General features: G+C 35.5%; 1 protein-coding gene across 1 annotated transcript in view; it reads right to left on the bottom strand.

Annotated features, from left to right (window-relative positions):
• LOC137401884 (rho GTPase-activating protein 26-like) overlaps positions 1 to 13,511 on the bottom strand; it is a 76,024-nt gene that overhangs the window by 40,476 nt on the left and 22,037 nt on the right. Inside the window, exons 4-8 of the mRNA XM_068088357.1 lie at positions 12,836 to 12,907; positions 12,452 to 12,556; positions 8,070 to 8,180; positions 3,392 to 3,434; positions 1,862 to 1,923 (exon numbers count right to left, since the gene is read on the bottom strand). Coding sequence (XP_067944458.1) covers positions 1,862 to 1,923; positions 3,392 to 3,434; positions 8,070 to 8,180; positions 12,452 to 12,556; positions 12,836 to 12,907 — 393 coding nt within the window. The remainder of the gene's footprint in view (positions 1 to 1,861; positions 1,924 to 3,391; positions 3,435 to 8,069; positions 8,181 to 12,451; positions 12,557 to 12,835; positions 12,908 to 13,511) is intronic.

The following is a 13,511-nucleotide window of genomic DNA, read 5'->3' as shown; positions in this document are numbered from 1 at the left end:
CATTTTACTCTGATGATACTAGTAAAGGTAACATTTTACTCTAATGATACTAGTAAAGGTATCATTTTACTTTGATGATACTAGTAAAGGTATCATTTTACTCTGATGATACTAGTGAAAGCAACATTATGCTCTGATGATACTAGTGAAGGTAACATTTTACTCTGATGATACTAGTAAAGGTAACATTTCACTTCGATGATACTAGTGAAGGTAACAATTTACTTTGATGACACTAGTAAAGGTAACATTTTACTCTGATGATACTAGTAAAGGTATCATTTTACTCTGATGATACTAGTAAAGGTATCATTTTATTTTGATGACACTAGTGAAGGTAACATTTTACTCCGATGACACTAGTAAAGGTAACATTTTACTCTGATGACACTAGTAAAGGTAACATTTTACTCTGATGATACTAGTAAAGGTAACATTTTACTCTGATGACACTAGAAAATGTAACATTTTACTCAGATGATACTAGTAAAGGTAACATTTTACTCGGATGATACTAGTAAAGGTAACATTTTACTCGGATGATACTAGTAAAGGTAACATTTTACTCGGATGATACTAGTAAAGGTAACATTTTACTCGGATGATACTAGTAAAGGTAACATTTTACTCCGATGACACTAGTGAAGGGTAACATTTTACTCTGATGACACTAGTAAAGGTATCATTTTACTCCGATGATACTAGTAAAGGAATATTTGTATTCTCCAAACTAACTATAACCCGAAGGCATAGATATTTTTAAGAATTCTTTAAAACAAAAATCTAGCTTTGTTGCGCAGTTACTTGAGGTGCAGCCTTGATGGCTGGTACTGAGAAGAGAAGCCATGAACTGTTAGATTAGCTGGCCAATCAAGCATGGTTACAGACTAGTGGAAGTTCATAAGTTTAGAGCATTTTTAAGAGCATGGGCTTGATGATGTGACTCACATAAGAGGTGTTTGATAAGCTGAAACCATCGCATGCCTAAGTTTATCAAAGTCTATGCCAGTAACCCTGCCAGTGAGTCAGCGAGCTAAATAAACTTCAGTAAAAATCAATACTAAACGCGTATAAGAGGTGAATAGCAGCGATACTGTGAGACAGTGAGGATGTCAATCCCCATGAGGTTAGCTACAAAACTGGTTGAAGAATCCAGCTCGGCATATCTGAAAACCCGGCAAGGATGTCAGTTATAAGAAGGAAAATGTACATACAAAATATTGCTGTACCTCTATGGTAATACATACTAAGTATCGCTGCACCTTTATGGCAATAAACACTAAGTATTGCTGCATCTCTATGGTAATACATACTAAGTATTGCTGCATCTCTATGGTAATAAACACTGAGTATTGCTGCACCTCTATGGTAATAAACACTGAGTATTGCTGCACCTCTATAGTAATAAACACTGAGTATTACTGCACCTTTATGGCAATAAACACTGAGTATTGCTGCATCTCTATGGTAATACATACTAAGTATTGCTGCATCTCTATGGTAATAAACACTGAGTATTGCTGCACCTCTATGGTAATAAACACTGAGTATTGCTGCACCTCTATAGTAATAAACACTGAGTATTACTGCACCTTTATGGCAATAAACACTGAGTATTGCAGCATCTCTATGGTAATAAACACTGAGTATTGCTGCATCTCTATGGTAATAAATACTAAGTATTGCTGCATCTCTATGGTAATAAACACTGAGTATTGCTGCACCTCTATGGTAATAAACACTGAGTATTGCTGCACCTCTATAGTAATAAACACTGAGTATTGCTGCACCTCTATGGTAATAAACACTAAGTATTGCTGCACCTTTAAGTCAATAAATACTGAAGGTAAAATTCGCCCACCTTGCTTAGCTTTTGCCCAAGTTCCATCATGTATGGCTGCATTTCCTCACCCGTTTCATGCCCTGCATCGCGTGAATAAGTTGACTTATTTTAAACCTATGACTAGCATATGTAAGATACAACAGATGAATTAAACTAGGAGAGACAATATTTACATATGCATACAGTATCATGCCATTAACCTCGCATGACCTTGTCCTTCTGATAAAACACACTGATCAGAGGTAATAAATACATCAACAACAAGCCATGAATACAAAAACACAAACTACCCACTCTTTGGTCATAAGATTAACTCATTCGAGTTGTCTACATATTCTTATATGGTCAAACTGTGACTTGTGAGGAGTCCAATTGAAGAGTTTTTATTTACAAGCCAGGATTTGAGCTAACGTTTTGTTAGTTATATGAAGTCATGGAAACTATATACGAGACATGACACTATAATTATGAGCCATTGTTTCGAATGATGCTGACACTATAATTATGACCCATTGTTTGGAGGGGTGCTAACACTATATATATGAGACATTGTTTCGAGGAATGCTGACACTATATATATGATCAATTGTTTCAAGGGATGCTGACACTATACATATGAGTCACTGTTTCGAAGGATGCTGACACTATACATATGATCCATTGTTTCGAGGGATGCTGATACTATATATATGATCCATTGTTTCGAGGAATGCTGACACTATATTTATGATCAATTGTTTGGAGGAATGCTAACACTATATACATGATCCATTGTTTTGAGGGATGCTGACACTATATATATGATCCATTGTTTTGAGGGATGCTGACACTATACATATGATCCATTGTTTTGAGGGATGCTGACACTATATATATGATCCATTGTTTCGAGAGATGCTGACACTACACATATGACCCATTGTTTCGAGGGATGCTGACGCTATATATATGATCCATTGTTTTGAGGGATGCTGATACTATATATATGATCCATTGTTTCGAGGAATGCTGACACTATATATATGATCAATTGTTTCGAGGAATGCTGACACTATATATATGATCCATTGTTTCGAGGAATGCTGACACTATATATATGATCCATTGTTTGGAGGAATGCTGACACTATATATATGAGACATTATTTCGAGGAATGCTGACACTATATATATGATCCATTGTTTTGAGGGATGCTGAAACTATATATATGATCCATTGTTTTGAGGGATGCTGACACTATATATATATGACACATTGTTTCGAGGAATGCTGACACTATATATATGACCTATTGTTTCGAGGAATGCTGACACTATTTATATGATCAATTGTTTTGAGGGATGATGACACTATACAGTGTATATATGGCGTGCGACCAATGAAACTTTATGTAGATATTTATTTTCACTCTTATATGATATCCCTACTCATATATTATACAATATGGTCATATTTATATTCACTTTCATATATCTCTTCTCATATATTATACAATATGGTCACATTTGACAAGTTTCTACACTTATTAATAATATACGATGCACTCACCTTGATGATAAAACGTTTTCCATCCATACATAAAAGCCAGTAACTGAAAAAGAGCAGCACATTGGTCAGTTTTGCATTTGAACAACAGTTTACAGCAGACAGGCAGCTGTACACGAAAATAAAAAAGAAATCAACTGAAGCTAGTCAGTTTGCCTAATAACCTAACCATGGCATTAGGCACAAAGCGCCTTGCTGAAGTTGGTTTGTATCGTATTATGAATAGCAGCCAACACAACTGTTAACTGTCACAAACACAACTAAGCGAAGAAAAGGGATGTGCTAGCGTGACATAATGCTCATTTCATAAATCAATATGTAAGCAAGTGACCAGGTTTCCTCCTACAGAAAGAAAACACTTTCTCCTATTTGAAAATATTTGATGAATTAATAAACTAGAAATTCCACTGTCATACAGCCCACGACCAAAGTGATAATGGAAAAAAGAAAGGGTACTGTTGGTTGTTGAAAAAGTAGTTCTCAGCAGGAATTGACAGAGTATAGTGTAAATGAGACTTGTTTGAAATAGAAATGTTCTAGAAATAGCTTGAAAAGCTTGGTTTAATACAATAATAAATCACACCTAATCACACAAAAAATCACACCTAATCTACTACTATCTCAAACCTGTTTTACAACGATAAAAAATATTAATTTAAGCTGTAGGCCTAACCTACTGTAATGTATGTATTTTACCAACAACGATAAGGAAATATGTTTATTATAACTCTGAAATGCAAAAGTAGAAGTAAAATGGCAAGCTACTGTGTACTATACACAGTTTGAAAGTTGGTTGCGTTGAATGTAGAATGGTTTTGATAGCGATCGTTAACAGAAAGCAAGTATGAGCGTTCACGCGCCTGAAAGTTCTCTGCAAACTGCAGCAACTAAAATAAAAAATGTTCTTGTCATAAAGGGGCGTTGTAGTTCGGCCCTAGCTTGTACATAAGTTGTAAATATTTTCGGCTAAAGTTTTAAATAATGAAACCTTCGGTGATTGGACAAAAAACATAGGCTGATAAACTGTGTACCGCAATTTCGTACCTGTAATTCGGTCTATGCCTCAAACGGTCTACGTTCATTACAGAAACCTTCGAATAAATTCGATTACATGTAAACAATGCCATAGACTGGTGAAATGAGCATGGGTTTCTGGTGAAATGCGCACTGCTAAATAGTTCTACTATCTGCCACACGGCTTTATTGGCGTATCATAGGCCGGTCTTAACTTTTATTAAACCAAGCTTTTCAAGCGTTTTGTGGCAATTTTCGTCCAAATTAATCTGTCTATTTGTGTATAATCCGATCAGATGGGTAAGTTTTAAGATAATGCCGACGGTTTACAAAGACTTGGTAACATATTTAAATAGGTTTAAATGTGTTTTGTATCGTTATTATACTTTAACGACTCTACAAAACGATGGTTAAATTTGTTGATGAGATTTCAAAACAAGGGTTCGTCTCATTGTTGATGAATAATTTTTGTAAGTTGTGTGCACATGCATTTATCATAAAAACTCCCAAACTTCGCATCCGCTCGTTTGGTCGTGGGATTAGCCAGGTATTAACAATTAATTAGTAAGTATCAACACTGAGGTCTTATGATATATGAACAACACTGAGGTCTCATGATATATGAACAGCACTGAGGTCTCGTGATATACCCTACAGGATGAATTTATTCGCGGAGTTGAATTTCGCGAAAATTGCCATTTCATGCATATTCGCGGATTAATTTATTCACGGCTGAAAACTGTCACTGTCTATGAAGAGTTAATTCTATGACGTCTAGCAATAAAATTAACCCTACGCATGCGCACATTGCGTGTTTCATTTTCCATTTAGCTTACAACTACGGGTCGATCATGCTAAGTTATAAATTTTTTGCTGCGTTCAGAGGTTTTCACAAATATTCATAGATTTGGAGGCCTTTGATGAACCAACAATTTGTGGTAAGTAATGAATTTTTTCAAAACCATTTACTAAATTAGTTGAATTTTACTTTGGTTCTTCGGTAAAACGCAATATTTATTTTTCCATCTCTACCGCTTCATTATTTGTTTTAGTGTGAGAGAGATTTTTCATCATACACGCAAGCACAATGACTGCAAGGGTGGTATATGTCATTCTTAGAAGATCACCAATCATTCAGGGAGGTCTGGAAATTGAGGTAGAAGTGACCGCAGCTACTTACGAGGAGAATATATCTGTTTTAAAAAAGGAACAAAAACGCCTTTACGAGCACAAATCTTTGGCCAACCGGCAGAACTTTGCAATAGTGAGCCACGAGGAGAGTTCTGATGATAACTTCTTTACCAGCCATGTAGTAGCGAGATAATCGCCTTCAACACCTACCCAAGACAGTGACAGAGCTGCTATTACCAAAATAACTAGTCAGAAAGCACCATTACTAGTGCTGCACGATATCTTTGCATGTACATTCGATTATTTGGTCTCAAAATATATCGAATATCGAAAAATATCGAACATTGGAGTTGTCTTCTTTTGATATATAGTGTTAGACTTTAACATGAACGATATGAGAAGATATTGGTTAATATTGGTTGAAAAACAGGAGTTGTCACCTCGTTACAATAAAGAGAATAGACAACTCCATTTTTGGAAAATAAAATCAGCCGATATTTCGATAAAATATCGGCTTCGATATTCATATCGACTTGAAAACTGACCAAATAAAACATCGTCCACTGAAATATATCGTCATATCGAATTATATCGTGTTATCGTGCAGCACTAACCATTACACGCTAGTATTTACATGTCAAGAGTACCAGTTTAATTTTATTGCTAGACAACCGTCATATGGACTAAACTGTTTATATTTACTCAATTCATCGTTTGTAAAATTTTATTTGTATTTGAAATATTTTATTTGTACACTCAAGTTTGTAATAAATTATAATATACCTATACATGAAATAAAATATATAATTTAATCATGTTTGCTGCAGCGATATCAAGGAGTTGTTGTCGATGAAGGGGTCTAGGTTGACTAGTTGCTTCTCTGCCAATATTCCTGCCTTGATGAATATTACTACTTGTCTCTAGTTTTCAAATTGGAGTAGGTTGTTTCATTCTCAATCTGCAGTAAACACAAAAATGAAAAAATATTAATAAGTGTTAAGGAAGCACAAAAACAATAGCGGAAGTATTTAATGAAAGTGATCAGTTTTTAAACAAACAAATTAACTAATGCAGTTAATTATGGAAAAACGTATCTGCACTGCAAATCAAATACATACCATAATGTCCAGATCAGAATCATGATCATCAACAACTTCGTTATTAGAGATTGATGGAGTTGATTTCAATGTAAAAAGACAAGGAGAGCTTTTTTGCGATGATGAAGCCATGCCGAATAACTTGTGAAAACCTTGAATAATTTTGTAAAGTTTGATGCAATGGCAATAAAACTTGAAGCCTGGCAATGATTTTAAAGAAGTTTTGGAACTCGGCTACGTTTAGTACTTCTGCCTAACGGCTATTTTTGCGATGACGCCATTCTGCATATTTTGTGACAACCTTGAATAATTTTGTAAAGAAATGTGATGCATTGGCAATGGTGTTAACTCCAAGCCCAGGCAATAATTTTAAAAATGTTTTGGAACTCAATTACGTTTAGTATTTATATTAAAAACTAGCCTAGCAGCTAGTTTTTAATTTGATGCAGTAGTTATTCTCCCTTGTGATTAAAAATAGAACTAATTATTCATGGAATTTAATAATTCGCGGAATTGACTGTTCGCGAAATCGCGAATTTTTATAACCAACGAATATTTTCATCCTGTAGGGTATGAACAACACTGAGGTCTCATGTCATATGAACAACACTAAGGTCTCATGATATATGAACAACACTGAGGTCTCATGATATATGAACAGCACTGAGGTCTCATGATATGTGAACAACACTGAGGTCTAATGATATATGAACAGCACTAAGGTCTCATGATATATGAACAGCACTGAGGTCTCATGATATGTGAAAAGCACTAAGGTACCGTGTTGTATAATGATATGTGAACAACTATAAGGTCTGACATTATAGGAACAACTCTGATGCCACAAGTTGTATGGAACAAGTTAAAAGATGGCAAGGATATAAACAAACATACCCATATTTATATTGTAGTTTCTTACCCTCTAGTCTCATACTAATATTCTCAGGCTAGAGAAACCAATAAAATCCTCGGGATAGAGAAATAAAATTTAAACACGCAGTTTGCCATAACAGGTTAAGGGGCACAGACTATGAGAAAAAGTATAAAATGCAGACTGCTGAAACGAACTGGGGGAACAAGCTTTAAGGACGCAGGCCATAATGTGAGTTAAAAGACAAAGTATAGAAACAAGTCAAAGAAGACGTTAAATGTTACAGGTTAAAGGTTACAGGTTAAAGGTTACAGGTTACAGAGAAGATGTAAGAATACTGACTGCATAAATCTAGATACCAAACTAGTCTAATTTTTTATAATTCACTTTGTCATAATTGCCTGGTACCTCTAGTGCTTTCAGTAATGTGTTGAGAGTACAGGTTTTCCATCGCAGAAGGGATAGATAAAATGGTGCATTACAATAAAAATGATATATAAACTGCTTTTACAGCATCTGCCATTCCTAAAACTTACTATTCCTAAATCTTACTGCAGTTGGCACTTACAATTTCAACAAATTCAAATTTCTTCCTATCCTGTACCTCCTGTAGCGTCTTCACATAGGTCATGGCTTCGCGGTGGAACACTCTTTTTTCAGCCTCAATTGTTGTGTCTGACTGAATGGATATGAAAAGTGCTTATGAGCCATAGAGAGCACCTTTGATCATCTGCACGAGATTGTCTGCTGGTTGACTTTAAAGTCTAAACACCATAGCTGATACGAGTTTTACACCTCTGAACTTGAGCTGGCTTTAATAAGACATTAACCTAAATATATCTGGTTAGAAAATGCGTGCGTAATTTCGCAGGAACTAGTACCACCAAACTTCAACATACTATCAGCTTTGCTACGAATTTTGCTACATATGAAGTAAAAGTTGAGCCTATATATTGCCGAGCCTGAATTCCTTTTCTCATGTTTTAAAATAAGGTAACAACCGGAATCTCCTGCTAATGATTATTACAGTGAACCATCAAGATACGATTTTAATCCGTTCCCGGGTTGGTATCGTATGGTGAAAAAAGAGTATGGAGAGGTAAAGAAACCATAGTATGATAGTAATTATATAATGCAAGCATCCCCTGGTGAAACTTATCAAAATTCATAAAAGTACTATACATAATAAAAATTAGTAACAAAATAGCACGTTAAACTTAGTAGCTATAGTTACCTACAGTAACTTCAGTATATTTATTATGATCTGCATTAAAATGTAATGTTGCAATGTGCTATGTGCAGTACGTACCGTAGAAAGTCCTTACCTTCAAGACAGACAAATGTATACGTTTAACGTTGAATTCACTTAAAATAAGTTTAGCTAACTAAACACACAATTGAAGCTAAGTTTTAGTATGTATTTTTGATTATTTTACTGAATTTAGACTTTTTGTCACTAAAAGTTGATTATCTCTTAGTTTCTGGCTTCGTTTTCAATATACTTTTAGCGGTTCTCATTAAAACCTTTTTCAATCTAATTTGGCGAAATAGCCCGAATGATGCTGCTTTCGTAATGAAGTTTGTAGAGTGTTATTAGCAGGATAAGGGAAGTTGTCTGACTACTGACCTTCCGTGTGAAGGGATCGCAACCCCAACTTTGCTACTGACTAAAGGTTTACTTGCAACAAAATTCACATTACAGTTATTTGGTATCAAAAGGTTTACCACGTCTTACTCTGCTGTGTTGTAGGTGCAAATATGTAGAAAGGTGATGACAAGCTCTTAAAAGCTCAAAAACGAACAGTTGATCGCAGCCATCACAAACACGCCGTAGTTTGGATTTTCTTTATTTCGATGACGTTCTCAAACATTTTGGGTATTGTTTTGACATGTGATGTTATCACGTAAAATTAAAGGCCAACAAAAGGCTCAATATAAACTGTCTCGTAGCACTAGTTTATGACAAACACTTCGTGTTCTACTGGACAGCCCGTATCAAATATAGATGCTTGCTACTTTACAGTTTCATTTCAGCCAGGTCTAATCATCTAGTCATAATCTGATCATGTGACCCATATTTTCCGCCAAATGGCGCGAACAATTTCTGCAGCATCTTTCAACTATCACAGGTGACCAACAGGCTCTTCATGTTTATCAGAGGATGATATGCACACCCTCGAGCTAAGGTTGAAAATTTGAACTGATTTTTAGGCTAGGTTTTGAGATATCAATACTCAAAGTGACAGCATTACGATGACAATAAAATAGACGCGTAAGGACAATAGACATGGTTTTACTGAATGGGTTAAGTTTATTTGTAAAAATATTTTGACAAATGAGGTTGCGTGAAAGTGTAAACAAAAGCACATCATGTTCAACTACATCACATTTGAGCCGTTTTGAGAGGAATTTCAACCTATGGCGTTTTCGTGATGGTTGCAGTTAACTGTTAATTTTTGAACTTTTAACTCATTCGCACCCGACTAATTTCTAGGCGATTAGCCCCAGATACCACTTATTTTTCAGAAAGTTGCCGTAATTCAAATTACTACTACAAGAGACAGACTTGAGATAGTTATTTTCATTCAAGTTTGACAAGAACCAGCCGAATCTCCTCTTTCAAATTATATTACATTCATATAGACAACTCATATCAGAAAATTTCCAATTTTGAAAAATTGTCTTCTGCTGAAACAAAGTTAGATTTGCACCATAAAAATTGCAAAATATACAAAGTTTGACTAAAATTACTTATTTATTACATACAATACATAGTTAGGAATATTATTTATACATATGAAGTTAATCATAAACATGAAAATCATGAAACTAATTTCGAACTTTTCCTCGCAAGTATTATCTTTCAAACAAAAGCGTAGCCAATATAACTCAAATAAAACGTCATGAAAATGTTTCAAATAATAAAAATATGTTCAATAACTCTGTTCTTGACTTTCCAGACTTGATAGACAGCTTTAAGAATCAATATGATCCTATCGAAACTGAATGATAACGTTAGTCTGACTACGGCTGACAGCCTGAAAAGTGCATTTTTATTCGAGCATAGCGACTCAAATTGGCAAAATTAAAAGTTAAAAAAAACTTTGGAACGTTAAAAATAATGTTTTAATTTGATTTATGCAGTCTTTCAATGTCTTACCATATCTGAATCTGCATATTTACTTCTGGAATTTAAAAAAATTGATCGTGAATGATAAAATTTCAAGCAGGCACGATGATTTCCGGTTTTGGTAGATATAGAGATGGGTGTACTAATTTGGTTATAACTTTTGCCAGAGACGTCATTGAGCCATATTTTAAAGTTTGTCTGATTGGCCAGAGAGTTTTCTTTCTAACTAATCAAAAATATTCTCTTACAATTTAAAAATAACAATGCAAGGAGTTGGTAAATTTGAGACGCGAGTTAACTCGCGTTGGGTGCCTAGCAACGTTATAAATACGCGAGTTAACTCGCGTATTTATAACGTTGGCACCTTATAACTCGCTCATTATAACTCGCACCAAACGCGAGGGTGCGAATGAGTTGAGAGGTTGAAATCACACTCCCACATATTTGGTTTAGTGATGGCGGCGATTAACTGTTTGTTTTGGAGCTTTTAAGAGCTTGTAATCACATTTCCACATATTTGGCACCTGCAACACAACAGAGTAAAACATGGTAAACTTTTTGATACCAAATAACTGTAATGTGAATTTTGTTGCAAGTCAACCTTTAAACGAAAAATATTACCATTTTACACACGAAAATTGCTGAACTGAGAGAAATCCATCCCCATGTCTCTTTCAGGCGCTGTGAAAATGTTTTCAGCGAACAGCATTTTGGTGTCTTTGTTATTTTGAGGTATGTAATAAGCACATCGACTGCCAAATTTGAACTCAGGCAAAAATTTTGTTGAATTCGTATGGTAAATAAGACTTGTATGGCGAGGTGAAAAAATCATCATGTTCCACTTCGTAAGGTGAAAAATTCATATATCAGGATAATCGTATGTTGAGAATGCACTTACTTTATTAATTTAATTTAATTTTTACAAATATATTAGGTTTGTACTTTTAGCTTTTTACATAATATTATACAATGCACTTGTTGCAATGCTAAATGCGCTTCTGTGAAATATTTAATATTGGCTATTGAATTCAGGAATGGATTTAACAAAATGCAAAGTATTTTGAGATGAATGTTTGATGCAGCATTTGCAGCTTTAGCATAGTAAGCAAAGTGGGAACAAGGTAACTTTGTATGCTAGTTTGGCTCTGACTAATCAAACCGTCTGCGATGTCCATATTGTTGTGTCTAAACTGTCTATAACTAACCTCGAATACAATCAACGGTCATGTTGTTGTGTCTAAACTGTCTATAACTGACCTAGAATACAATCAACAGTCATATTGTTGGTCTAAACTGTCTATAACTAGCCTAGAATTCAATCCACAGTCATATTGTTGTGTCTAAACTGTCTATAACTGACCTAGAATTCAATCAACAGTCATCTCGTTGCGTATAAACTGTCTATAACTAACCTAGAATACAATCAACAGTCATATTGTTGCGTCTAAACTGTCTATAACTAACCTAGAATTCAATCAACAGTCATATTGTTGTGTCTAAACTGTCTATAACTGAGCTAGAATACAATGGTGCAAATGTGCTTCCCAGTCAAACCAATTAATAAAAGACATCCTGACCATCGTTACCTGTGAGGCATTAAAGGGAAAAATGACTGTTTATACCTATTCAAGACCACCCTCAGTTTGTAACGGCGTTTCTTAGGAAGTCTTCATCATACATCTGTAGAAGCGCAGGTAGCTGCCTTGATGAATCAAACCCAATCAAGTTTTTTTAAATGTTGACTCTAATAATTTTGGTAGATAACGTGCGCAACTACGAGATGGGAAACACAACAGAAGAAGACAACTAAATCTAACTACCTCTTGCAATTGGCCTTCAGCCGACTTTGCTGGCTTTAGGGCCAAGTGTTTCTCAATGGCTGCGCAGTACTGTTTTGTTGTCTTCTCAAATCTTTTTCTTTCATCCTAAAAGGTAGAAAAGAAGACTTTGGACAACTTCATAAAATGCTAGAGCGATTTAAAGTATATGATAATAATAGTGAGAGTGGACGAGGGACTTGGCCATGCTATGGAAGGGACGAGGGACTAGGACTATGGACTATAGACTATGGACGAGGGACTTGGCCATGCTATGGAAGGACAGAGTATGGTTGATGGCAAAAAAAAAGAAAAATGCTGAGAAAAGCATCTCAAATAGACCTTTCATGATCATTAGCAGTACAAAACGGTAGCCATTTTTATTACCTTGGCTGGCACAAGATGGCCTTTTCGGAATTCCTCCAACTTGTCGACAAATGTCTCTTTTATTTTTTCCATCTAAAGAAAGCAATAAAAACATGTACAATGTCAACAGAATAAGTAAAAAGATGCAAAGAACATGAATGCGCTACAATCAAAATTTATATGCAAGTTTGACTGCTAGACAAACTCAATTGATAGAGTAATTTGCATAGTAGATTAGCACTAATATAAAGTGTGATAGGAGGTTGTGCAGTAAAGATGTGAGAAAAGGTTACGTAGTAGAGGTGAGAGAAGAGGTTACGTAGTAGAGGTGTGAGATGAGGTTACGCAGCAGATATGTGAGAGGAGGTCACGCAGTAGAGGTGTGAGAGGAGGTTCCACAGTAGAAGTGTGAGAGGAGGTTACGCAGTAGAGGTGTGAGAGGAGGTTACGCAGTAGAGGTGTGAGAAGAGGTTCCACAGTAGAGGTGTGAGAGGAGGTTCCACAGTAGAAGTGTGAGAGGAGGTTCCACAGTAGAAGTGTGAGAGGAGGTTACGCAGTAGAGGTGTGAGAGGAGATTATGCAGTAAAGGTGAGAGAAGAGGTTACGTAGTAGAAGTGTGAGAAGAGGTTCCACAGTAGAGGCGTGAGAGGAGGTTACACAGTAGAGGTGTGAGAGAAGGTTACACAGTAGAGATGAG

Source organism: Watersipora subatra, chromosome 8 (assembly GCF_963576615.1).
Source record: "Watersipora subatra chromosome 8, tzWatSuba1.1, whole genome shotgun sequence".
NCBI classification, from domain to species: domain Eukaryota; kingdom Metazoa; phylum Bryozoa; class Gymnolaemata; order Cheilostomatida; family Watersiporidae; genus Watersipora; species Watersipora subatra.
Note: the sequence above shows the minus strand (reverse complement) of the source record. Positions and strands in the feature narration are given on the sequence as shown.